The sequence below is a fragment of the Leguminivora glycinivorella genome, chromosome 4, assembly GCF_023078275.1.
Source record: "Leguminivora glycinivorella isolate SPB_JAAS2020 chromosome 4, LegGlyc_1.1, whole genome shotgun sequence".
Taxonomy (NCBI): Eukaryota; Metazoa; Arthropoda; class Insecta; order Lepidoptera; family Tortricidae; genus Leguminivora; species Leguminivora glycinivorella.
Window position 1 is genome coordinate 24,446,268 of NC_062974.1, and position 27,475 is coordinate 24,473,742.

The 27,475-nt window shown below is 38.7% G+C and overlaps 4 protein-coding genes across 5 annotated transcripts in view; 3 read left to right on the forward strand and 1 right to left on the reverse strand.

Annotated features, from left to right (window-relative positions):
- Window positions 1–192: 192 nt before the first annotated feature.
- Window positions 193–5,640, forward strand: LOC125225297 (phospholipid-transporting ATPase ABCA3-like). Of its 2 annotated transcripts, XM_048128938.1 has the most exons (5): window positions 193–398; window positions 1,959–2,109; window positions 3,197–3,407; window positions 4,003–4,204; window positions 5,057–5,640. In XM_048128938.1, the coding sequence occupies exons 1-5, from the start codon at window positions 336–338 to the stop codon at window positions 5,342–5,344; spliced, it is 915 nt and encodes a 304-aa protein (XP_047984895.1). In that variant the 5' UTR covers window positions 193–335; the 3' UTR covers window positions 5,345–5,640. The 2 variants fall into 2 exon arrangements, with proteins under 2 accessions (XP_047984895.1, XP_047984896.1); XM_048128939.1 differs by lacking the exon at window positions 1,959–2,109.
- A 2,502-nt stretch (window positions 5,641–8,142) lies between these two features.
- LOC125225615 (BLOC-1-related complex subunit 8 homolog) lies at window positions 8,143–9,494 on the reverse strand. Its single transcript, XM_048129401.1, has 3 exons — window positions 9,281–9,494; window positions 8,969–9,146; window positions 8,143–8,594 (listed from the first exon to the last, which is right to left on the reverse strand). Exons 1-3 carry the CDS (start codon window positions 9,330–9,332, stop codon window positions 8,309–8,311), a joined length of 516 nt encoding a protein of 171 aa, XP_047985358.1. The 5' UTR covers window positions 9,333–9,494; the 3' UTR covers window positions 8,143–8,308.
- Window positions 9,495–12,076: 2,582 nt separating this feature from the next.
- Window positions 12,077–18,303, forward strand: LOC125225450 (epidermal retinol dehydrogenase 2-like). Its single transcript, XM_048129183.1, has 7 exons — window positions 12,077–12,298; window positions 12,404–12,607; window positions 12,873–13,096; window positions 13,424–13,529; window positions 14,120–14,249; window positions 14,901–15,018; window positions 17,854–18,303. The coding sequence occupies exons 1-7, from the start codon at window positions 12,296–12,298 to the stop codon at window positions 18,044–18,046; spliced, it is 978 nt and encodes a 325-aa protein (XP_047985140.1). The 5' UTR covers window positions 12,077–12,295; the 3' UTR covers window positions 18,047–18,303.
- A 6,357-nt stretch (window positions 18,304–24,660) lies between these two features.
- LOC125225549 overlaps window positions 24,661–27,475 on the forward strand; it is a 356,301-nt gene continuing 353,486 nt past the window's right edge. Inside the window, exon 1 of the mRNA XM_048129307.1 lies at window positions 24,661–24,992. The gene's annotated coding sequence lies outside the window, so the exon portion shown is untranslated. The remainder of the gene's footprint in view (window positions 24,993–27,475) is intronic.

Below are 27,475 nucleotides of genomic sequence, written 5' to 3' on the forward strand. Positions count from 1 at the left end.
TGAAGTACTTACGTTAGTTGACGAGAGTCGATCGGTCAGTGAAACGGTTTGCGCTATGCCGCATAACCCTTCGTCCCCATGCGCAGCTATCCCCTCCATATTTCACTCGGCACTAAACTTACGTGCCTCTTCTTGTACCAACCTTACCTACTAATACTAATAAGATCTTTCTTGCAATAAGAGTAATCCTAGTGGACAATGTTGCAAAGAAAGTCGGCCACTCTTACCAACTCTCGCGAATATCGTTTGGGATCGGGAAAGGCTCGGCTTTGTCCATCGTCGGCCAATCTAACGGAGGTCGGTTGGAGCTATGTGAGATACTGGCAGGGTTCAAGATGCCGACTTGTGGGTCGATCACTGCCATGTCCAAATGGTCGCTTACGACGGATCCTCATATGGTAAAGTTTACTTGGCTTGTTTAGTCACTATACACCGTGTCCAATAAGTTTGAATACAGCACAAATAGCCAATAAAACAAAATGAACAAATAGTTACTACATTATTATTATATTTTATGAATGGCACTCTTATTTACTACATTCACAACAAATGTTTTGGAATAACTCCAGCATTAACTTGTTTACCAGCCTCAAACGCTTCTCAAACGGATCACACGCGGCACGCACCGTTTTCTTCACATTTCATCCCAAATACTCTCGATAACCTTTTTGAAATGATCTAGGTTTATGATTTTATAAAAATTTAGTCTTCAAAGCAAAGTCTAATACGCCTAAACCTGGAGGCCTAGGTGGCCACTCATGTTTCGGATAAAAAACTGCCAAATTAGTCTGAAACTACGCTAGAATACCATTTGCCGAATGTGCTGGAGGTGCGTCTTGTTGGGACACATGATACTCATTCCCAAGCATCCTTTTTAACTTTAAGGCATTTTTTTCTCCAAAACCTTGGTTTTAAAGAAAAAAACGTTGATTTTAACGCTTTTATCTGTAAGTACTGAAGGTAGTTTACCTCGCTTACATACTGCATCCCACACCTGGGCCGATGGTGAGCTCTGGAACCTAGGCACATTTTTCTAGTTGCCCGGAACGTTATCTATCCTCGGTACCCATAATAGTTTATTTTGGACACGTGGCGTCTGTTTTATCACATACAGATTCTCCTTATAAAAAATAACTCGTCACCTGCGTGCCGAGCAAGTATTTTGTTGGCACTTTACCTCTTTGTTTTTCTTAGACACTTCGGAAATTTCATGTACTTTGTGCTTGTATTTTATTAAGAGGAATATACTCTTTAGTTTAAATAAGAATTTGATGGCCTGTGATCCCTATATCTTTAGAACTGAGGTAAAATTTGAGTATTCGGACTTATTGGACACGGTGTATATAATATGACTTGTGACCTTCACGCATCAACTCACATCCCACTAACCGAAATTTTATTAAGTCAACAATTATTCATTGACTGCGGGTGCGGGTCAAAGTCAGTCCAAGTGTACCAAAATTATATCATATTGCATTTTCTACCTGGCATCCAAGCTTCTGGCAGTTTAAGATGTCCCTGGCCCTATTTTGGGCGCAAAACAATTTGGTAGTCTCTGAATCAATCAAGGTAGTGGTAACGCAGTGGTATGAAAAGCTTCGAGTAGTAGACTGAGTTAACTAAAAAACTATTTCGGCTCAGTCATCCAAAGTGAATCTTGGCCTCCGAAACGAGAGATCGCCACCTGTCCTGATCCTGCGCAGCCTCTTGCCAGTCACTGACTTGAAGCCGACGCAGATCTGCCACCACACTGTCCTCCCAGCGATACCTGGGTCTAGACTAAGCTAGGTTGTCAGAATTTGTTATAGGCCCATATTGTGCAATTCATATACCTAATATCATAATTTATAGACCTTTGCCTTTTAAAATAACCCTTGTCCCGGCGAGACTGACGAAATCGCTTAACTTAGCTTGAGTGCTTTGCCAATAATGCCAACTCATAACAATGTATTTCGCAGTATTCTCGCAACGTCGCGTTCAGCTGCTTCGAATACTGTCCTATGCCTCCGTGGATGACGGTATACGATTCCTTGTGGATGATGGCCGTGCTGCGAGGCGTACCTCAGAATTTCGTCCATGAAGAGGTCTCCAATCTCTTGGATGCTCTAGGTTAGCCTTTGTCAATCCGCAACACCACTTTATATAATCTTGAGAGACGTCATGAAAAGGATCTGAGCTCCTGACGTATCTCAAGAGTTATGACTTATGACATAAGGTTAGATACGTACTTCTGTACAATAAACAAAACATTTCGAATGCCTCCATGGATGACGGAGTAAGTATAGGATTCTTTGTGGATGATGGCCGTACTGCTAGGCGTACCTCGGAATTACGTTCATGAAGATATTTCCAATCTCTTGGATTCTTTAGGTTATCCTTTCTTTCCTGTGGCGTAGGCGAGAGGCTGGCAACCTGTCACTGCAATGTCACGGTTTCGTTTTCTTTCAACCCCTTATTTGCCAAGAGTAGATCTTCCTTAGATTCAAAAATGTAAGGAAGTTATTGAAACATCCTAATATGTGTTATATGTATAATTCTTAAATCACGATGTCTGCATTCGATTTTAATTATTGTAAATTTGATAGTTTGTTGATATGTTGTCAATTGTGTATAATTAATATTTGTAACGCTTTGGCATGTTAGCTGTAGGTAAGTTACAGATGTAAACTTGTAATAATAAATAAATAAATAATAAATTAGAGTGGCACTGAAACCTGAGTAGTTTCATGTGCTCTGCCTACCCCTTCATGGGACACAGGCGTGATTGTATGTATTATGTATGTATGTAGGTATCCTTTCTTTATCTGCAAACCTGGTGATTATCCCGGCATTCTGGCCTTGTCCTACTTTTCTTCTAAGTATATACTTATGATAATTGTATAGTAGTATTATATAGTATAGTAGTATACTTATGATAATTGGAGCATATGTGCAGACCAAATGGGTCAAGTAAACTTGAATCGAGTTGATCCATCGAATTGAATTGGGCCCACTGAGTATAATCAGTGAGTAATCACTATGTATTGATCAGACAGGCTGATATCGTCCGGAGATCTGGTAATCTGTGAGCCTCTTCATATCCAAGAGAGGACCAAACATCAAGCAGATGACTTGTGTATGTTTTGTTTGTAACTAAAAGTAAAGGTTAAGTATTCAATAAATTTCAAATTGGTGGCTGTGGCTTCAAAATTCACAGAACTGGACGACACCGCAAACGTCAACGTATTCCGCCTGCACCAGAACGAGAGGACTCGTCTAAACTTCGCCGTGGCCGTCATCGGAGCCCCACCAATCGTCATCCTGGATGAGTTCACGGCCTACCAGCAATATGCCGTCGACCGTGCCATGTTCTACATACTTTACACTCTGAGGAAGCAGGGGCACGCGCTGCTACTTACTTCGGCTAGGTGAGTTCAGCATTCATGGCCAGACTGTATTTAGAGTATTGTCCAACCATGGTCTATTCCACCAGCGCCGATAGCCAGGAGTACAATCGGTGATGCGCCGTGGCGAACGACACGCAACTGGCTCTGTCGCACCAATAACTACGGAAGAGCGATAAGAAGAGACGCGCGTAACGAAACCGAACTTCAACGATTGTTCTCTTGGCTTGTTCTTGTGGCTAGGGTGCCTAAATTCACAATAGGACGGTCCGTAGCAATCGAAACGCAACTTTCACTGTCGCTCTAATTTGAAAGAGAGATAGGAGCATGCCACGGATTGTCCCGTACAAACGCATCATATTAATTATTTCGTGTGAAGCGATTTTTTTGTAAATGCGGCATACTTAATTCTGCACATCGCCATAGAAAAAACCTCTTACACCAGCCGATTTGCAGAAAATTCGCGTTTGTAGGTACGGGAAAACGGTAGTCTATTTCATGGAATGCTCCCTGAAGAGAGAAACAAAATAGAAGCGTAAGCTAATTTTACCTTGTCTTGGCACCAAAATAGCGTTGTAAGTAATCTCTCTACACTAACCTCTTAACTTTCTATCCGCAGTATTGAGAATCACATGGCCGTGACCAACCGTCTCGGCATCATGCTCAACGGGCAACTGGTAGACGTGGACCACATAGACAACCTAGTGGCGCGCTATAGCTCGGAAGGGTACACTGTGGTGGTACATTTGAAGGACGACGTCGATATAGAAGCTATATTTTCTCAGTATTTTAAAAGATTCGACATCAACGATGTTTCTGATGTAAGTTGAAAGTTTATTTACGGCAAGGTGTAGATCATGTAGATGTTAGTGCTCTAGCTAGAGTCAATATACGCCACAAGTGTACTTTCGGGTAAATCTAAAAGGACGAAATGGATATAATAGCCATATTTACTCAGCATTTTGAGATATTTACTATCAACGATGTTTTTGAAGTAGGTACCTACCTAGTAACCTAAGAGCCAGTTGCATCAACCACAGTTAACAGACGCGTCAACGTCACACCGAAAGTTTATGGAAATTCTCGAACAAAACATTTAACGAACGCTAAATTCGGTTAGTTAGTATTAGTACGGACAGTTTGGTGCAACCGACCCTATTAAAGATTGCTGTTGAACAACAGCCATTTTTAATAGATTTCTATTACTGCTAATATTATGCTTCATAATACTTAACTTCGCCCTTTTTATAATCGCTAAAATACCTCTGACTGTTAACTCAGTAACTCTTTGCCACAAAGCTTTTGATACCTACCCTTCTTGTTTCTAAAACTGCATAACTGTTAAGATATTTATTTACTATTTGCTGTCGACTGACGCCACTTTTTAGGGTTCTGTAGTCACTAGGAACCCTTATTTCCTATGGGTCTCAATATACTTTGATCATTATTTAGACTCATCAGTGATGAGCCATCACAGATCTTCAGATTCCTACTATCTTTGTAAAAATTTCTATCAAATAGGTACTTACTTACTACTTTCATTTCCATGTGTTCTCTATCTCTCTAAGTTTCGTGACGCATTGGTTTTACTGTAATGTCATGCAAACATGTTTTTACTAAATAAATAAATAAATAAATAAATAAATGTGCTCCAAAATGTATGCCTTTCCCAGGTTTTAGTAAACCTGCAAGTCAAAGACTCGCTAACTTACGCCGATATATTCAGTCAAATGGAAAAGGTACTTCAAGAAAACCAGACTATATATTCGTACGTCATCACGGTAACCGCCATGGACTATATCTACAACGAAATCATAGACAAAGGTACTAAGATCCAGATCGCTCAGGACGAGTACTTTTGGCCGTGTCTGAAGTTCTTAGCTAAGAAGAAGAGGAAGGTTGATATACAGAAGATAATGGAATTGGAGAAGTTTAGTAAAAGTACGATATTGCTACTTTGAAGGAGTTGCCCTGGTCTGTGATCTTCCGGAGATAATTTTAGAATTTTTGTAGTGGTGGCCTTGGTCACAAATTGGGCCTAAGTGAAAAGGCTTGAATGCATGCTCATATTGGACGTAGGTACAGCAAGGCGGGCTTGCGGCGTGCATGTCAAACAAATTGTAGCTCATAATAAGAGTCCTGAGTCGACGCTGCATCCCTGCTGCCGAACACTCCGCTCTGAGCGTACGCTCAGGCCAGGCTTTAAGCTAGGAACATACTACGCGGACGTCGACCGCGACCGATCAGTGTGCACGGTCTTCGGGACGTGGCTTCGGCTGACCAAAACATCCAGCGAGCCAGATTTCGATCGGACGTCCGTGCGCTCAAGGCCACGTCTACGACCGACGACCGATAAAGCTAGGAACATACTACGCGGACTTACGTAGAAAATCAAACCGTTCAGCCCGGTTTGCGATATTTTCGGTTTGGCTAGAGATGGGTAGTGAGTAAATACTCAAGAGTAAATATCGAGTAAATACTCAGTATTTACTCAAAATACCCGTATTTACTCGTTTTTACTCAAATTGATGGGTATAAACTATTTCGCGTGCTGAAATGGAAATACAAATTAGAAATATTTGTGTATTTTGTTATCGACTACTAAGTTAAATAATCAAATTTATATTAATTTTATTTTAAAGATGTGCTCTCCATACATGTAACTATTTTTCACAAAAATAAAATTCAGAAATTACCAGTGTGTTATACATCATCTGATAGGTCTTTAAAAATTAATTGAATGTTTCTAAAAAAGTTTTTTAATAATATGAACAGTTTTGGAATAAAACGATAATTAAGGCCGAAATAATGTTTATACCTTTATAACTTTCGAATTCGTTGTTGGAAAAATATCCAGAAACCGTCAAATTATTGGCCATTAAACATGTCCACACAGTTAAAATAAACACGACTAAGTACTTAAATCTCATTTTTTAAATTATTTTTAGGTAACAGTTTATACTCACCCAAATGAGTAAATACGAGTATTTACTCGGTGCTTTGAGTAAATTACGGGTAAATACTCAGTATTTACTCACCCCTACCCATCTCTAGGTTTGGCACATCTCTAACGCGGACGTCCGTCGTCGATCGACCGCGGACGGGGATCTGGACAATGAAAACTATCGGTCGACGGACGTGGACGTGGCCTTGAGCGCATGGACGTCCGATCGAAATCTGGCTTGCTGGATGTTTTGTTCCGTGCACACTGATCGGTCGCGGTCGCGGTCGATTTACGACGGACGTCCGCGTAGTATGTTCCTAGCTTAATTTGCACGGTTAAGTGTAAATTCATTGTCTAGATCCGCGTCCGCGGTCGCGCGACGGCGGACGTCCGCGTAATATGTTCCTAGCTTTACTCTAAGCCTTACGATTGAGAATTCTAGCGCCATCTACATCAGCTGTCAAAACTCAAAATTCGGGTGCATGTGTTTTTCTATGCTACACATAAATAGGTATCGGCCTCGTATCGGCGAACATTTGTGATGTCGTCTCTTTCATAACACGAAATTCACAGAAGAAACGTGCCATCACGGATATACGCCGAATTATTACATGTGTGGACGCACCCTTAGGACCTATTTACACGGCGCGAACTCTTATACGATTTTAGTTACATTTCGGGCTCTTTAGGTTAGACACTTTCAGCACATCAACGAGATACCGCAATGTACTGAAACTCGTATTCCTCGTGTAATTAAGCCCTTAGTACGTAATACCTACACATAGTACGTAATAAATTGATGTAATGAGTACCTACTCTTGTATTAGTTCTTATTTTCTGGATGTATGTTAGTGCATGCAAATAAAAGCGTTTTTGTGTTAAATTGTTTACTTTACCTTAGTTAAGAATGGTTAGCACATTGACATCAACACTAAAAAAAGCATTAGAATATTTTAGTTACACCCACCGAAACCAATTTGAGAATTAAGCAAGTACAATAAGCAAATACAATCACTCCGTTAATATGCTTATACCTCGTTTCCCATATCGCCAATTCGCCACATACAGAGACCCAAAGCCAAGATTTACATGCTTTTTCATTTAAATAAACGCCTGGGTTCTGGGTGTTAAGCTACGTAGGTACAGTCAACCAATTGGAACCCTAGGCCACTCTAGAACGATGTCAAAATGACAGCAATAAGAGATATCTTACAATTTACTTACAACTGATTTATAAAGTCACTATGACAAAGTTCTACAGTGGCCTAGGGTTCCAATTGGTTGACTGTATGCATTACACAGTTAGCCGCAAGCGGCCAGCCGGACAGCGGGTAGGAATGTGTTTTGCTAAGCTGTAAACTCGTACTATCCCCCACTGCTAGGTTTTAATGTAGGATAATATTCTTGTGGGACACACCTCACAAGATTACCTTTATTTTACCATTTTACGATCACTGTCACTGTCCCGTAGCCGAATGGCATTTCTGCGAAACGAAACGCCATCAAAATGGCGCAGAAATGTAGTCTTGCTCGGTCGCGCCAATACGCAAAAGCGATAGAGATTGATAGCTATGAAAGAGATATTATCGTGAGCGTTTCGTGAGCGTTTGTGCCTTCGGCTACACACACTGGGCCTATTCCTCAAATGATAAGTGGTAGGCAGTATGGTAGGTCCTCAATCGATTGTATTTTTTTTAGTCTACAATAGTTAAAAGCTATATGTCATCTTGCATTTCCTACCATATCAGGCTACAAAAAGGCAGAGAATACATAACCAAACAGCCATCTTAACCCTTTTCCAGCCATAGTATAGCAACTAGAGTTTCTCCATTATGAGTTTGGTATAAAAATCATATTTGATTGGACTTTAGGGAAAAGTGACTTGATACTCATAATTTGCATTTTCGGGAAACCTACTACTTTAGTACAGTCTGAAAAGGGGATCAACTCAAAGTCCACTAGACATGTACTTAATAATAATTCAATGTAGTGTAGTATGAGATCTATGCAACTCTGCCGAGGATCCCCTAGCCTGTGCCATCATATTTTCTATCCGGTTAGTCGTCTCCCTAACCATAGAGAACTCTGAGAGATCGGGAAGGTCTAAAACAATGTGTGCTGAGAGACGCTTGTAAACAGAACTGGAATCTTTTTTATTTCTCCTACCCTCCTCGTATTTTAGTTGTTGTTTAAGAAATATGGATTGTTTTAGCATTTCCTGTATGTTTGTGAAGCTGGTTACTGCGCTGTCCATTGATTTAACGGCACTGGAATAAAAGAAAAAGATCAAAATTAATAAAATAGTGCTACCAACATAATAGTAAAATAGCTCCTCAAGATCTAAACAAATCATGATTATAATATTTCAGGGTTTCTGAATCTGTTGTCAGGCTTCCCAATGGTTTGCTATCTCCTAATTAGTAGTAGTATATCACATTAAATCAATAAAATGTTATCAATAAGCCTGAATGGGACACAAATTTAAATTTTAGTGTATGCCATTAAACTTACCAAGTATACTTTATGCTATTAGCATGACTACTCTTGATGACTCTGTGTTCATGTTCATAGCCTCCATACGGTTGGAATATTAATGAGCACATGAGTAGCTAGACAAATAGTGTAGATTTTAGGAAATTACCTCAGAGCATACTCCACATCATAGCATCGCCCCTGAAGATCATGCTGTAACTTCGTGACTTCCACTCTGCGCTCCACCATGGGCGGCAGGGCCTTCCTCACATGCTCCTGCAGCCTGTACAGGGCTAGGGAAGGCTCGTTGGCTACAATGTGCATGTTTTCTGAGATCCGCTCAGCAGCTGTAATAATCAGTCATGTTTTGTAAAAAATCACGTATATAGGAGAGATTCGAGTACATTCAAAAACAAATAAGCGTAATATGAGTAGGCATGAGATATTCTGCGTTATTGCTTTAGAGATATATGTATGATACCTTTTTTAGCTTTGGCTTCCAAATCAGAATCTCCTTGATAAACAAACGTCATTTTACTGAGATGTAATTTTTATTAGGTCTTATATTATTAGTTTTACTGGGTTTATAGCACAGGTCTATCAGTCGTGAATTATTGCCTCTTTTATTTTTACAAATTGATTAATAGTTTCATGTACATTTGTTGTATTTTGACTTTCAAAAGTTCATTGGCCTATAATTTGACGTTTTTTTTATGTTGCTGCCTGTAAAAAATAATGGGTACGTTCAAAAATCTTGTAAACTGCATTTTTCACATAAACCACTTTTCTTAAAAAAGATGGTCTGCTCTATAATTTTCTGATTTTTTGACGTGATAACGTCTAATAAAGCTAGGAACACACTACGCGGACGTCCGTCGTGAATCGACCGCGGACGGGAATCTGGACAATGGAAATACACATAACCGTGCAAACTATCGGTCGACGGACGCGGACGTGGCCTTGAGCGCACGGACGTCGATCGAAATGTGGCAAATATCTGCATCTCTTTCTAGCATATACTTCTGTCTCAAAACTTGCAGCAATAACTTGCATGTCTAAACTCAGCTTTACAAAATTAATTATTTTAATTTATACGACTTTTTACAGAACATATCCCGTCTGAACTCATCATAGATTTAGAATTATTAAACTAGATTGTGTAGTTAGGTCAAAAAGTGTGTCCACATGAGAGGTCATTGTTTGGGCTGGTGTCCCTCTCGCACTTACTGACAATGTCAACATTATTCAGTGAACGTCGTTTTTAATTATACAAATCTTTGATTTATTGGCATCAAAATAATTACATTGTAATTATTTTCCAATTCTTTGAAATATATCGAAACCCTAGTTTGAATATAACACTAAAATAATATAAGAAGTTATAAAGTCAGGTAATATATATATATATATATATATATATATATATATATATATATATATATATATATATATATATATATATATATATATATATATATATATATATATATAAAAATACTACTATTATGGCTCATTAACACTGGCCACACGTGCGAGAGGGACACCAGCCCAAACAATGCCCTCTCATGTGGACCGTTTTCGATAGTTCAGAATAGCGAAAACGGTCACCTTTTTGTCTCAGTAATAAGGTTCAATTTAGTATGCCAAAAAATGTGATTCCTCTGTCCCCTGTCTTTGGAACTCACTGACAATGACATTTGGGCCGCTAAACATGGTACAATAGGGACTGAGCTCACACTTTTTTGCCATACTAAATTGAACTTTATCACCGGTGCAGAAAGGCGTTCTTGTCAGACTAGTAAAAATTTTTGGCTTAACAACTCAATCTAGCTTAATATATATAAATCTATGGCATAGAACAACATGTCGGGTCCCTATATATATGTCTAAGGTTTTATTTGAAAATTGAAATGGTCATACAATGCCAAAAATTGTAAGTATTTGCAATATTACTTTCTATTATAGTAAAACATATATTTTTTAAGGATTATAATATATATACGTATGTTTTTTCATAGCCAAATCTGGTCTGCTTTGGCAAACATTGCCATCATTGCGGTAAATGGATGGAGCGAAAAGCTTTGAGGAAAGATTGTAAGTATTCACTTCTGATAATTGTGTTAAAGGTTTTATATCTATCTACTCACACCAGTATTCCCAAAAGTTATTGGCAAATCACTAGAAAGAGTGCAGAGGAAGTTCTGTAGGCACATTTACAAACGACTGTACGGATATTACCCATATATGTATATGTATCCATCTCTATTCGTAACAGGAATGGTTGGTCTTCAAACTCTAGAAACCAGACGGAAACTGCTGCATATTATGCATTACCGCCAACTGTTTCACCATAGAGTAGATGACGCATCCGTGCTTGAGAGAATGGGGCTTCAAGTGCCAAGAGCGAATGTGGTGGTTGGCATGCCGGGCGCGGTGCCGGCGCGGCGGCCGGCGCACCGCTCGAGCCCGAGCTGCTCTTAACCGCATCATGTTGGAGACAGACGATATTGACATATTTGCTGATAGTGTTGGTGTGTTTTACAGAAAACTCTTAAGGTTCATAGACTCTACACTCCTTAGGTGATTAATGTAATAACCATAATTTAACTTTTAAGTGTGTTTGCTTTTATTTATGTCAATTTAACATGTACATAATTATATTACCACATAAGTGCTTTGGTGAAATACTGTTAACTTTTGTGTATTTTTAATAAATAAATAAATAAAAAAACGTGAAAAAAGTCCCAGAATCGGGCCCCTTTTGCTATACTCTGACCGTCTATACTACTGTAATGTTTGACGTTATCACGTTAAACTACCGTCCGTAAACCGACTTTACAGACAACCAATTTTTTTGTTGAAAAGTTCGCTGTGCTAGGGAATATAATACGTTGTATCCGAGTAGATTAGATTAGATTAGATTAGATTTCTTTATTTCATGATAAAAATTACACTATAAATTTGCTACATGTCAAAATTATGTCTCATCAGTAGAAGTGATCCTTTCATAATTAGATAATTCTAATGATCTCACTTTGTGTCACGTTTCATCATGAAACTGCACCGATTTGCATTGCGAAGAAATCAAAATGCAACTAAAACCCGTGGAAAAGGCATTTTTTTACTGTTTTTAAGAAATTCCCAAAGAAGGTTGCGTTGAAAATTTTAGCATCAGAATTCCATCAGAATTCTATTACTTTTGAAACAGTGCCTAATTTTGACAATGTCACTTATTTGTCAACCTTTTGTCAGTGTCAACCAGTGTCAACTGTAATCAAAACATATGATCTTGAAATTCTTGAACAACTTTTAACTTTTATCAGACCTTCCTGTTATCAAGTTTATTTATTATCAAATTATAAATGAATATGTCCAGTTCCGTTTCGCAACAAGGTGACTAAATGTCGTGCCGCTGATTACGATTCGTGTCGTGAAACGTAAAAATCTGTGGTACATTTAATACCTATTTTTATGCAGTTTTATATCCTCGAGCAAAATGGTAAGTCGCTGGAATATACTATTCCTTAAATTTAACTATAATCCCGTATAGACAATATTTTGTAACTTTTTGTCAATAAAATAAAATACCCACTTTTTTTTTCAGGAAAATCGTCAACTGGATACAATGTTCGGCATCGTCCTAAACATACTGTTCCCCATCAAATTGTTGCTGCGTGTGTATTCGCTGGGCATTCTGATGGTAGACTTTATGTGGGTGTGGGTGAATGCAGCCTTTGCCATCATGCAGGCTATATATGAGCTGTTCTGCCCTCCTCCCATGAAATCTTTGAACATGGAAACTGCTTTAGTAAGTTTTTCTGTGGTATAGGGATTTTTTTTTGCTGTTAAAATTCCAGAACTCTAAATTTGCCAGCTAATAACAAATTGTGGTTTTTATTACCTTTTGAGACCATGCAAATTGTAGATGTTGAAAATATATTAAAATATACAAAGAATAACTGAGAGGGCGAGTTTTAATTAAAAAAAAAACAATCATGAGACAAGTTATGAAAGCAAATATTATTGTTTTTAAGGTGTAACTTACATACATACATACATATTTGGATTTATAGGTCATAGGATCAGGCAGAGGAGTAGGCCGGGAGCTAGCCATCCAACTTTCCGATCTTGGTGCTATAGTGCTCTGTGTAGACAAGAACAGTGTCAACAACAAGGAAACTCTGGATGCGATCAAACGGCATGGTGGCTCGGCACTCAGCTTCACCTGTGACATCACGAAGAAACAGAATGTTGAGGAGCTGGCGGTGCAAGTGAAGAAAGAGATAGGTTTTGTGAGGTAAGTTTTTAAGTCTAAAATTGATAAAACAAACTTGTATGATAAGAGTGGTGTGACTTCTGTTGTGCTTTGGGATGTGGGTTAAATTGTGGCGTAGGCGAGAGACTGGCAACCTGTCACTGCTATGTCACAATTTGGATTTCTTTCAACCCCTTTTTTCCAAGAGTGGCACTGAAACTTAGTAGTTCATGTGCTCTGCCTACCCCTTTATGGGATACAGGCGTGATTATATGTAAGTATGTATGTATTAAACTACCTTCAAAAAGTAATACAACTCTCCATTATTCTAAGCTTCTGTATAATAATCTGCCATACTTTTGATTCCAGCATGCTGTTCTATTGCTGTGGTATCCCCAGTCCGCGGTCTCTGCTCACCCAGCCACCACAAGACATACACAAAACTTTGGACCTCACACTTACATCATATTTCTGGGTAAATTATAATATAACTAACAGTGTCTTTACAACTTGATAATCAGCATAAAGCACACCAATGTTACTAATTTTTGTCAAAAAAAAATTATACAGGCCATGCGCGGATCCAGGGGGGGTCATGGGGGCCATCCCCCCCCTGGAGCCTAGGTTGCCCATATAAATTGACCACGTACACACATTTACCACGTGACACCCCCCTGGGTACGAAACTGGATCCGCCCTTGATACAGGCCCTTGAAATGCATATGTAGACTCATTTGAATATTGTCAAAATAAAGATACTTATATGTCAGGAAAAGATAACTTTTTTAGCAATATCAGATCGCATTTTGTATTTTGTCTGTCTCCACAAAGAATTAATTGTTTCAATTTGTATCTTTACTGATGTGTGTCAATAACGAGTGTGTATTCTATTTTATATTTAGCCGAACTGTGAGCCAACAGTGCCAAAACCAAAAATAATAAACCAATAATATTTCAGGCTATATATGTCTTGTCACTGGGCACAGGCCTCCTCTCATACAGTAGAGACTGTGGCTATAATAAACCATTGTAAGCAACCTTTAATTTCTTATTCTCTGATTTCAGCTCATAGACCAGTTCATACCAGCCATGAAAGCGAAGAACCGCGGCCACATCGTAGCCCTAACGTCAGTGGCTGGTCTCAGCTACATCAAGGATCAAATGCCATTGAGCGTTGCCCAGTTTGCTGTCCAAGGTACCTATAACTACTTGAATTATCCCCTTCTTCTGTTTCAAAGCGTCTTCTCCAGTTTGCCCAGTCTTCAGCATCTTCAGGTGTTGAGATTGTTCTCTTGCATGTTCGTTGTCACAACGTCCAGCCAGCGCTTCTTGAATTATCCCCTAAGTGGAAATTATTCGAACTACAGTAAACTGCAAACATAATTGACTCACCCTATGCAGGAGGCTCAGTTACCTCTGCACATTATCATACCAAATGAATATCATCATCATCATCATCATCATATCAGCTTTTTATCGCCCACTGCTGAGTATAGGCCTCTCTTCTAATACGCCACTTGTCCCGGTCCTGAGCTAGTCTCATCCCGTTGTGACCCGCAATTTTCGGATGTCTTCCACCCAACGAGCCAACAGATGCCAAGCGCTTCACACATTTGTAAGCGGCCACCACTCTGTCAACATTTTAGTTCGTCTGCCATCACTTTTCTTAGCCACATGTCCCGCCCAACTCCATTTTAGTTTTGTTTCAGTAATTTCAGTCATTTATTTTTTAATAAAGAAACCCAGTAATATACTGAAGATTACAGTTTGTTAAATTTTAAAAGACATACCAAAGCTGAAGACTACTTACTAAAGCGATATTAAAATCTATCCCATTTAATTCCAGGGCTAGCAGAATCTCTCATGGAAGACCTCAGGATAAACAGGATAGACGGGGTCCATGTGACCCTCACACACATCTATCCCTTCATTGTGGGAGAAGACAGCTCGGAATTGAGGTTAAAGTACGTATACTACGTATATTCTTTTTGAAAAAAATATGGATTTATCTGTTGTCTGGGTAGTACAACAGAGCCTTCTTGAACTTGCCGTGGAACTCTATGGATCTGTATTAGAATGTCCTAACGATATACAGAGTGTACGACGATTGTGAGCAGTTTAAAATGTAAAATTTAAGTTTTAATGTAGTCCACAAGATGGCAGAACCTACACGAGAAAACTGCATAACAAAAAACAATACCTTCATTCAGTTTATTGAAAAAAAATGATGCTATAAAATGGATGTACTGCAATAGGCGAGATGCTAAAAAAACTCCGTCAGTTAGATTATCAAAAAATTTTGGACACATATTTTTTCTTTTTTCTCGTAAACGAAAAATGACGATGGTACAGTGCGTTGAAGTTTCGCGTGACGTCACGCCTAGGTATAATTTTGACTTAATAGTGACGTCACAAGTATTTTTTCATTAAATAGAAAAAGCGAAAAATATGTGTTCAGTATTTTGGACGATCAAACTGACGGACTAAACAGAATGCCATTTTTTATGTAGTCGTCATCCCTATATGCCTGTTCATTATCGCACTCGTAGTTGTGTTTCAATTAATTAGTTTAATTAATTCGCAAAAATGTTATCAATAAGCCAGGACTTCGTTCAAGGTAAAGTCAAGAGCAAGGATTATTCATACTGCGCGTGTTTCTTATCTCAAGTCCAAATTTTATTTCGTTATCTAGTTGCAATTCATTTCTCAATTAAATAACAAAGTGACGTGTAGAATTTTAATGCAAATAGGTGAAGTATAAGTAACTATAACTATTTTTTTATACTACGTCGGTGGCAAACAAGTATGCGTTCCGCCTGATGTTCGCACGCCGTCTAAATCAGGCCATTTAGGAAAGAGTTGTAACTCCATACATCAGTAAATGCGAGTTATATGTAGTGGCATCTAGCGTCAATCATGCGTCAAATAGCGTAAACTCTACTCGGCACTAGGTGTCAACAGTGTTGCGTGTGCCAAAAGTTTAATATTAAAAAAGTTTATTCATATGCATTTATTTCGTAAATGCAGACATACATTACACGTCACAACAGTTTTCATATACATAATTAAATTATTAAAGTCAATACAACAACAACTTCAACGTCAACTTATATTGCAAGCAGAAGGAATTGAAAACAGAATACTGACTAAGACCTGATTTAGGGCCCATTTAGATGGTACGAGAACTCGCATACGAGTTTTATTACATTGCGGTATTTGATGGCTGTGCAAAATTGTTTGTAACATCAACAACCCGCAATGTACCCAAAATAGCATGCGAGTTCGCACGCCGTCTAATTCAGGCCTTAGACGGCGTGCGAACTCGCATGCTATTTTGGGTACATTGCGGGTTGTTGATGTTACAAACAATTTTGCACAGCCATCAAATACCCATAGCTGGGCATTAACTCGTTAATCCGTTAATCGTTAATTAACGAAGTTAACATTTCGATTAACGGATTAACTTTTAAGTTAACTTGAAAAAATGTTAACGGACTCGTTAACTTCCGTTAAATTTCTCCGAGTCCGTTAATCGTTCATCTAGTAGGGCACAGGCGCCATCTGCGCTGCGAAAAACACGTTCTGAACGCTACTATAAAAGCCCGAAGTACGGCAAATCCTATGATTTGCCGGTAAATCTTAGATTTTACCGATGTCGATTGCTAAAAGTCCGAAATATTACCTAAAAAAGTATTCTTCACGTGGATTTGCTTTTACTAACTTTGATTCGGTGAATCCTAAGCTTTACCATGGCGACTGTTGTAGTGATAGGGCAGCAAATTCGAGCCCTATTTACGAACACATTCGCTTCCCTAACGTCTACCGCCCAAAGTACCACAACAGACCCGTCACCGCCAGCATCTCTCCTGACACAGCTCTTGGCAGTAGCTCAGGCGATCACTGCCTTCCACGTGCAGCCTAGAGTTCAATAGGCTAGCTGTACTTCGGCCTTTTACAGAAATATATAATACGTTATAGTGGATACCGATGCAACTAAATATTTAAAGAAAAGTTAATTTTTTTTCATGTGTTAACGGATTAACGATTAACTTTAACTTACGTTAAATTTGTCGAAATGTATCGCTTTAACGATTAACGAAGTTAACTTTTTTAGTAACGGATTAGCGATTAACGAAGTTAATTATTTGATTAACGGTGCCCAGCTATGCAAATACCGCAATGTAATAAAACTCGTATGCGTATTGTTGATCATTAGACTTTTTGTTCGTCGCGACATCTATTGACAAGTAGCAGTACTGATTATTAACTATTTGACGCGAACGCGTGATTGACGCTAGATGTCACTACAAATAACTCGCATTTACTGATGTATGGAATTAAACTCTTTCCTTACTTATTAGCTATTTAGCGTTGACCGAACTAGCATGACATGGCACGTACGTGCGTTTCCGTGAAATCATCATCATCCTCCTTGCGTTATCCCGGCATTTGCCATGGCTCATGGGAGCATGGGGTCCGCTTTGACAACTAATCCCAAGATTTGGCGTAGGCACTAGTTTTTACGAAAGCGACTGCCATCTGACCTTCCAACCCGAAGGGTAAACTAGACCTTATTGGAATTAGTCCGGTTTCCGCACGATGTTTTCCTTCACCGAAAAGCGACTGGCAAATATCAAATGACATTTCGCACATAAATTCCGAAAAACTTATTGGTGCGAGCCGGGGTTCGAACCTGCGACCCCCGGAACGAGAGTCGCACGTACTTACCGCTAGGCTCTTTCCGTGAAAAAAAAAACGAAGGAAAAACATTTGACACTACATCTGTATTTTTTTTTCAGGATACCAAGCTACTTCGGAACTATAACCCCGCAAGTCGCAGCCTCCAGTATACTAGACAGCGTCCGCCGGAATTACCCCGAAGCCTCTGTGCCTAAACACCTCCTTTTCTTGGGCCACCTGCTCCGGATATTACCCAGGAAGGCCACAGTACTAATAAGAGATCTATTAGACACGGGTGTTGATTTTGCCTAGTACTATGTCATAGTTTTGACGTTTTCTAGTAAAAGGTGCTATGTTGTCTCTTACTATAAGGACGAAATTTGCTAGTATACTGTTAGAGTGTTCTTATGATTAAACGACAATGTGGGGTCTTTTGCTTGAGAACGGCACAATTAGTTAGATCATTTTGTTGCTAAGTCAAAGGAACCAAATAGGTTAGCAGTGATATATTTTGTGAATCAAATTTTAAGACTTATAACTAAGTTTAACTGTAAGAAATCTACAATGTCTACAATTTTATTGATTATCCCGAAGCAAGTTTAATATATTTTTGTAAAATTTATTGCATATAAAATGTTCTGCATGGCGAACTTTTCTATGAAATAATATATCAGATAGATAGACGGTCAAGCCGTTGCCGTCACTACCAAAGAGGATCGAGTATTATAGAGAGTTACTGCCGAAGTAAAATGTGTAATCACAGTGCATAGACTGCCACAGGCTTAAAACTTTTGAACCTCAGTTTTGACAATTTGGCCCATATTCTTAGCTTGATTGTGTGTTCAAATGTCAAATATTAGTATTAGCGCCATCTAGCTGAGCGTATCCCAAAGGTGTAATGCCATCAAGGCCACCGTACCTTTTTCTGTATGGTACTGAGGTACGTTTTTTTCTTATACTTTATCTGTCTATACGGAGTTATATATGTCTTTGTATAGTTATACAAAGCGGCAAATTTAAAAATGTACGTAGGCCAGGCCTACGTCACTCGCTCGTGGTCGCGCGTTAAGTACCTACACGCTAGCCGTTCATACGAATGAACAAGTGACCGAGGGGCGCCACGCGCTATAACGGCCCAGCCACGACATTGGTCTAAGCGCGGCAGCGGCGAGCGGCAGCCATACGTGCGAATGAAAAGTCTCATCGCTGTGTCTCGCTTCAATGTATGGCCGCCGCTCGCCGCTGCCGCGCTTAGACCAATGTCGTGGCTGAGCCGTAAAGCTTAGGTATTTGCGTTTTGCGGGCAAGTGGAGGATCAGTTATACGTACGTTAGCAACTTATTAATAATTTTTGCCTAGCCGCTAATGTTTATCATACCATAAAAAAATAATTTCGTGCCGTTTTCTAGTGACAAATTTGTTGGGCCGGCTATATTATTGATGTCTAATTAATAATTATACATATGAAACAAGGTTTTATTGATAAATATGTGAATGTGCACGGGAAAACGTCCCACTTTGTCGATTGCTATAAATCCGCTTTGTCGGTTTATTCATAATACTTTTATATGAATAAACTGACAAGTCAATCTCGTCTTAAATGTTACCGACAAAGTGGGACGTTCTAAATACACTCACATATTTTTGTAAATTAAACTAACCAAATATTATAAAGGTAGACTCAAACAATATGTGTTACTTTGCTTTTTTCCGCTCTGTTTGTGACGCAAAGAGATTTGAGAAAGAAATGAGATAAAATAATAATAACTAAGCTCTAAAATACAGCGTGTGGATTCCATACGGGCGAATAATGTATCCAGTTAAAAGTATCTGATGATACGAATCATATAGGATATTCATTTTGTTAAAAAGTGTTATTAATTAAGAGTAATTAATTTTTGAAATCTGGCCAAACAGTAATGTACACCATCCAATTAATTTGACATGACATAAACGTCATGTCGTAATGACGTTTAGGTAGGTACGCTAATTGATGTGGAAATAATACATTGCGTGCTGAATTATAATGTATGAAAAAAAATATCTCATATATTAAAAAAAAACATGTAGTTGTCAGTTAGGCTCCTTAGGTCCGATACTAATCGTTATTAAGATATTCGCCCGTATGGAACACACACGCTGTATTTTTACTTTAGTAAAACTTCTATTATTTTAAGTTTTATAAACCTAAAGTGCAGTGCGCTGTGCTCCAGATGTTAACCAGGGCGCTTATAATATAATGGCATTATGTTTTGTAATAATATTAAATCTTTTTATATTTATGAGAAACAGTTTTTCTTTTTGGTATCACCTTTGCTTATAGCGGTTATTAGATTTAGGTACACGGTTGCCAAGCTCTTGGAAAAGGGAACTGGTCCACGGAAGTTCTTGGTAGGTATAATTGTCCAGATAAAATCCGTTTCCAGAATTTTATTTGAACTGGAGACGAAGATTTTTCATAAGAAGTTATATCACGTAGTGATTCAATGCTCTTTGGGTATATCGAGTAATTTGATATGTAAGCGATTAGGTTCTTATATTTCGTGAGAGCTCAGTCTGGCATAGAGGATATTTTGTTTGTTGTTATACCTACTGTTTCCAAAGAGCATTGAACAAAGACCTTTGAATCACTTTGGTCCAAAGAATGGTTGGTCACTGTCCAAAATATGTCCAGCTAGAGGTTTGTTTGCACACCATCATTAGTCCATGGGCCAGTGAAGAAGTCGGTATAATTTGGGGGTACTAAGTTTCCTTTTTACAGCAGTTAGGTAGGCCTATAAGGATGTTAAAAAACCATGATTGCCATCTCAAAATGGTAGCTAAACAAAATGGCCGCCAATCCAAGATGGCGGATATTGAGTTTTAAAAAATCGACCACAACTCCAGAAGTATTGGTCCGATTTCATTTTTATTTTTTTTAAACGAAAGCTCTTTTTGTGTACTCAAATATTTGTTATATTCATTGTTTCGATAAATTCAACCATTAGTTAGTAATTAACACTTTCGCTACCAAGAATCCGACTGTCGGGCACACCGCTCGTAGAAGCGTAGCCGATTACATGGGTTTCCCCGTATGTAGCGAAAATGTCGTAGCGCCGCGTAGAGCCCGGTTTCGAAAGTGTTAACGAAAAATATAAAAAAAATATCTTTTTTTCTAAGACTTTTTGTCAAAAATCATGTTTCTACAAAATACCTTGCATATTCTAATAAATATTTAAATGCAGAAAAATAGTGCTATTAATTACCTTTAATTTGATGTATAAAAGATACAGACTTAATTTACAAAAACACATTAGAGGCTTAATTTTAATTCTGTCTTCGTTGAAATTCACCGTTGTGCATACAGTACTAAAAGCTTCAGGTCGAAGTTGTAGATTACTAATATGCTGTTTTTAGTATATTTCTGCAATTGTACTTACAATTAAGAAAAGAACTGAACATGTTAGTATCCGAAATCCATTAGCTTTAAGAATATAATAAAATATGTCATAGGTAAAGTACAGTTTTAGATATTTGATTATTTGTATAAAATTTCTTTAGTGATACAGCGCCAACCAACCGAGATAATACAAAATAAATAAACTAGACATAGTTGAGGTCCTATCTCATCACATTAACCTTTTGACCACCATGGGCGGATATGGCCGTCGCTGGAAATGCTTCCTAAGGACGCCAACCATGGCCATCAGTTTTGCCAATTACATTGGGGACCCATGCGGGCCTTCTTAACGCCTAATTTTGCTCAAATAATCGCGATCCACGTCTGTCTGGTGTCCGGGGCACGACGTATTCTTTTTCACTATTTTGCGTTTAAAAGGTTAAGCCTAACCCTGATCCGTGTTCGAGAAAACTTATATTTAGTTAAAATAATCCTTGCATACAAAAGGTGAAGAACACACCCCAAAAGAAAAATAGTCTTGAGAAATTCACTATAATGCATTAATAAGGCAAATCTATGGAGTATCCGACTACTAAACAACGTGATATAGGTACCTACCGAATAAACCTTAATTTACGCACAGAAATATATTACTTATTACCGTTAATGTAGATTGTAGAGCCAATATCACCAATATCAAGCCTTCAAGACAATCACAGGTAACAGATTAATTTTCTCCTAATTTTTCGAACTTTTATAGCAGGCATTCCACCTTCAATCACGACTTACGTGCCCTGGCCCGGCCCAAGCCCATTTTAGAGTAGCAATACGATCTCTATAATTCTGACCCGTCGCCGCATCAGCATCATCTCGTTTCGCTTCCATCGTAGAAAGACATACCGAACGTGTTGTGCTCTATACCTCTATGCAACTTTTAGCCTCTTCATTTAGTACATTGTTAGTGTCCACGTCTCGCAAGCTTATGTCACGGTGGGAAGTACCCAGTTACACACTGATCAAACATGTTGGTCTTCAGTGACTGGTATCCTTGCCCTTAATACGTCCTTTAGCGTACAAAAGGCATCCAAGTCCTCCGTGTGATCTCCGCCGGCAGCGAGGCCGACCCAAGTCTCTGTATTGTGTTATGGTTCGCCACAACTCGACGTTTTGTGCCTATTTTGCGTGATGTGGGGGATTTAGCTAATCCTGCCAGCTTATCTCCTCGAGAAATCCTATTAGACCTTTAATGTTGAGCAGGAGAACTTTGGAGAGGTCTCTCGGGGATCCGAGATGTTTCTTCCTGTATGGAGCCACTCTGCTCACTCCATCACCAGGTGAGAGGCACCCTCGTCACAGGGGAATGTTCATAGCATCTGTTATGAAAATATGTTTGTTAAGTAGTCTACGATCTGTTCTGACATTGGTTACCATTCTCAGGCGGACTTTCCCTAGTTGAAGGAGCGTCTTTGTGAGTTTTCCATTGATGCTAGGCTTGGCTTGTTTGACTGCAGCATTTGATCTGGTTTTGCCAGTGTGCTGTGTGTAGTTTCATATTGAGCATACCTTGCTGAAGGACATCGGGAGAATCGGCAGTCGACCCCAGCTGCCTGGCCAGCTCGTAGGCCGCATCATCACCTCGACATCCACTGTGTCCTTTGGTCCATTGAAGGATGATTTTGTTATTATGACTTACCTCCGTTAGTCGTTTATGGCATTCCTTAACCCAACCTTTATTTGTTGTTCCGGATAACGTATCTTCTGTTGTTACTTGTTATAAAGGCTGAAATATGGAGCTTTGGATAAGTCTGTCCTTGCCGTAACTTTCAATTTGTACATACCTCTATATGTTTAACTACTTTAACCCAACACTCACCGACGGCATACAGTTCCTCCAGCATCTGACGGGGAACATGTGCTTCTTTGAAGATGACGATGTTATCCGCATATCGAAGATAATTGAGGCATACATTTATACATCTATCATCCCTATTGAGGCTTTTATAAATGCCTACCTGTTTAAAAAGTTGGCCAGATTGCATAACCCCGGAGTTACTCTCTACTAATTGAGATTCGTCGATACGGGTGCTAACTTTTCTTCTGATTCAATAGCAGGTTGCATAGAAACATTCACATTTTGGTACACCTTTTATGAAAATTAAACTCACGTGAGTAGGTAATTAAAACGTCTGTTATTAACGTCTTCTAACGTTTTTCGTTCGGTAATGACGAACAATACATGTTAATAATATTTGGCTCTACTTTAAGCGGTGATATTTGTCTCAAAGTTTGTCCATCCGGTATTTAACGGCTTCGTTGTTTAGTAATCGGTAAAATATAGGTAAGAAATATCTATTAATTCTGTACTAAAGAACATTTCTAAAGTTTGCCCGAATTCTGGGGGTGCTCTTCACTAACCCGCTCGTGCGTAGGTTTTTTTTTCAAATCTGAGAGTCCTTGAATGCGGAACGATTTTCAATCCGGAATACGATCTAACCCTTATACGCAAGATGATGACGGAGTATTCCGTCTCCCAGGCACAATCGCAACAGAATTGCATTGCGAATTCGCGAATATATGAGCGTAATTAGGCATTACGGAGTCCCAATTTTATTTCATTTGGCGTCCGTATCGTTGGCGTCCTTGGCAAGAATTTCCGGTGACCACCGTGGCCGTCCGTGGCGGTCAAAAGGTTAATGGTTCTACAGTCTCGACACATGTTAGTCATATACCTAGTACACTTAAATACTTAATTTTCATCATTGAGGTGTATTGCACATATGGTATCTAAACAAATTTTATCCTAGTACTATCGAATATCTACAAACTCATGGATACTATCATGTTCTATTAACATAAACTATTATTCTAATTGTACAATTGCTAAAATAAACTAAAAACAGCATATTTGTACTCTACAACATCTTTTAGTACTGTATGCACCCCAACTGCACACATCTTTTAGTTCTGTATGCACTCCAACCTGAAGCTTTTAGTACTGTATGCACAACGGTGAATTTCAACGAAGGCAGCTTTAAATTTAAGCCTCTATGTGTTTTTGTAAATTAAATATGTATCTTTTATACATCAAATTAAAGGTGATTAATGGCACTATTTTTCTGAATTTAAATATTTATTAGAATATGCAAGGTATTTTGTAGAAACATGATTTTTGACAGAAAGTTTTAGAAAAAAATATATTTTTTTTATATTTTTCGTTAATTACTAACTAATGGTTGAATTTAGCGAAACAATGAATATAACAAGTATTTAAGTACAGAAAAAGAGCTTTCGTTTAAAAAAAATAAAAATGAAATCGGACCAATACTTCTGGAGTTATGGTCGATTTTTTAAAACTCAATATCCGCCATCTTGGATTGGCGGCCATTTTGTTTAGCTACCATTTTGAGATGGCAATCATGGTTTTTTAACATCCTTATAGGCCTACCTAACTGCTGTAAAAAGGAAACTTAGTACCCCCAAATTATACCGTTTGGCAAAATTAGACCAGCTGGCCCATGGACTACATAGTTTACCCCTGTATGTTGTTTTGACTTACAGAACTGGCACTCGGGGCATAAAATAAAATAAGAAATCGGCCAATTCCATTAGAAGTATTGAGATTGAATATATTTAAAAAAATAGAAGTTTTTTTATTCTGGCAACACTCAAACAAATGTCACTTGCTTACGAAAGCTCAGTGGCGCCGTGGTTGTTCGCCAGAGTTTTGTTTCGTTTCCTATCGCGTTTTTGGAGTTTGTGAAAAAACAACAATTAAACTCGCAGTTATAATAAATGCAGTGTGTTATTGTTTTTTAGTGCAATACGTGGACTGAGACTTTTCAAAACTGCTGTGGAGATTTTGATCCGGCGAGGTTATTGGTACGTATTTTGCTGTTCGTTAAGAAAACCGATCGATAATATAGAAAACTACTGGTTTATTAACACATTCTACTCGGAATATATCAATATTCATGAAGTTAAGTGTTGATACTGCCTTCGTACTCTTGTAAAATCCATTGACCCATTTATGAAATGTACATAAGTGATCAACTTTCTATAGTATAAGTTAAATTACTGCAACGTTGTACAGTGGGCATTCGCCTGCAAAACAAGTTTCGTAACCACATTTATAAAATGTTATTGTTTATTAATGACTGTCCTGGCGTCAGAAGATGCAACAAACATACCTACCTTTAATTTTAATGTTGTTATAAGTCTCCTTTCTCCTTTTATGTCATTGAAGTCTTAAATAAATCATCGTTTGAGAAACGCGAATGTGTACATAGCTGCATTCGTGAATTATATAAATGCTTGGAATAATTTATTGGTGTGATTTCATTCAGTTTTCACTAAACACATTCTGACAAGCTTAGAATGTTAGCTACCTAGCAGTAATTTAAATTCTTGCATTGTCTTTATAAGTGCATCTAACATAAGTAATTAGGTTTTAAATTTAACACAATTTTTAAGACACAAACACAAGTTTTTTTGCACAAAATATATTTTTGCTTGCCCATGCCCTCGTAAAATGGGTTTCTGGGTCTGGGTACGATGGCCTGGGAGATAAGCTTTCTGATTTTGTATTTGGAACTTTATTTTATTCCTGTAAGGGTCACTTGCACCATACAAAATGGTGGGTTAACCCTCCATTTTCGTTAGTGCAAGTTGCCCTTAGAGTTTCATATATCAAATACTACTTGTACTACAATTACCCCGGGACTTCAAGTATTCATTAAAACTGCAAAATATGCCTTACTAGAAAATTACTGAATAAACATGCTATTCATTAATATTGATTAAATAATACAAAAATAGCACCAACTTTTTCTATCATGCAGTGCATATAAAATTAAAATTGAAAACCTAATTTATATTCAACTATTATATTGTCACTCCCCACTTATTTTAGAATCTTAAGTAGTAAAAAAAAAAACTGGAATTTTCAGTCATTGAGATAAAGTTATATAAAGAAATCCATAAGCTGAAATGTCTTTGGATTAGGCATATCCTCAGGAAAGCCTGGTATTCACCTATACCTATGTCTGCTATATGTTGTCCACTGAATGAGCCAATGCATTTGTCACTTAATTTTGAATCTGGATACCTAGTGTGTTACGATCTGCGGTGCTCTGGTCTGTAGTCTGCGCAACATGCATATACATACATGGCTGTGCAGAGGCTAGTGTGAGATGGGCCCACAGACAGACACAAGAGCTCGAAGCAAGACAATCAACCCGTGAATGTGTAGTAAATTTTTTTTTTTTTTTAATACTACATGGTGATACTCATGTGGTGACAGGTTAAAATTTTTTCCCATGGGTGTCGTAGAAGTCGACTGTGGGATATCCTGGGTTAAATTGTGGCGTAGGCTAGAGGCTGACAACCTCTCAGTGCAATGACACAATTTCGTTTTCTTTCAACCCCTTTTTGCCAAAAATGGTACTGAAACTTATGTGCTCTGCCTACCCGTAGGCGTGATTGTATGTATGTAAGGTGTTAAGCAATCACTATAGCCTATGGACGCTACAACTCCAGAGGTGTTACTTGCGCGTTGCCGACCCTTTAGAAATCGGTACATTCCTTTTTTGAACAACTCCATACTGTAGACTCTTCAGTACGAGTATAGAGTAAACCCTCAGGGAAACCACGACGGGAGTTCATTCCACAGCCGGAGCGTTCGCGGGAGGATCCCTCTTAGGGACTATCCATGCACAGGCGACGCATGTCTTAAGACGCGGAGCGGACGCCAGCGCCGCGCCGCCCGAGTGTAATTTAAAAGTCACGACGTGCGTCGCTTGTGTGTGGATCACGGCTTAAACGCACGGTACGGAACCATTGTTAGGCTCCAGGGTGTGAGGGTGAGTAGCTAGCCGAGGGCGAGCGGTGCGGTGGTGGAAAGTGGCCGCTAGCATCATGTCAAACATTTCGCCAGAGCACAGCCCATTGTACAAGCGGTGGAGCACACACAAGGAGGTGGCAAATAATGTGACAAAACCTCCCTCATTTCCTACAGAATTGTACTCGTACCTAATAATAACCATTTGTATCAAACAATACGCAGCTCCGGATACTTAGCCGCCTAACGATGTTTATCAGCTCCGCCTTATTTTTGGGACTTTCATTTCTCTCGATTTGATTAATTGCTTTGTAATGGCAATGGGCATTAGGGCGCAATTTATCGTTAATTCTATAGGAAAATGCGAGGGATTGATCCTTTATAACGTGCACAGACCACTTGACGCTTTCGCTGCATGACTGGCCTAGTGGATAGTGAGTATAGTGCCAATATGCCTGCTATCCTGTGGGTCAATTATTTGTGTGACGAACATAAATAGTTTGTTCATGAGTCATTTATGTTTTCT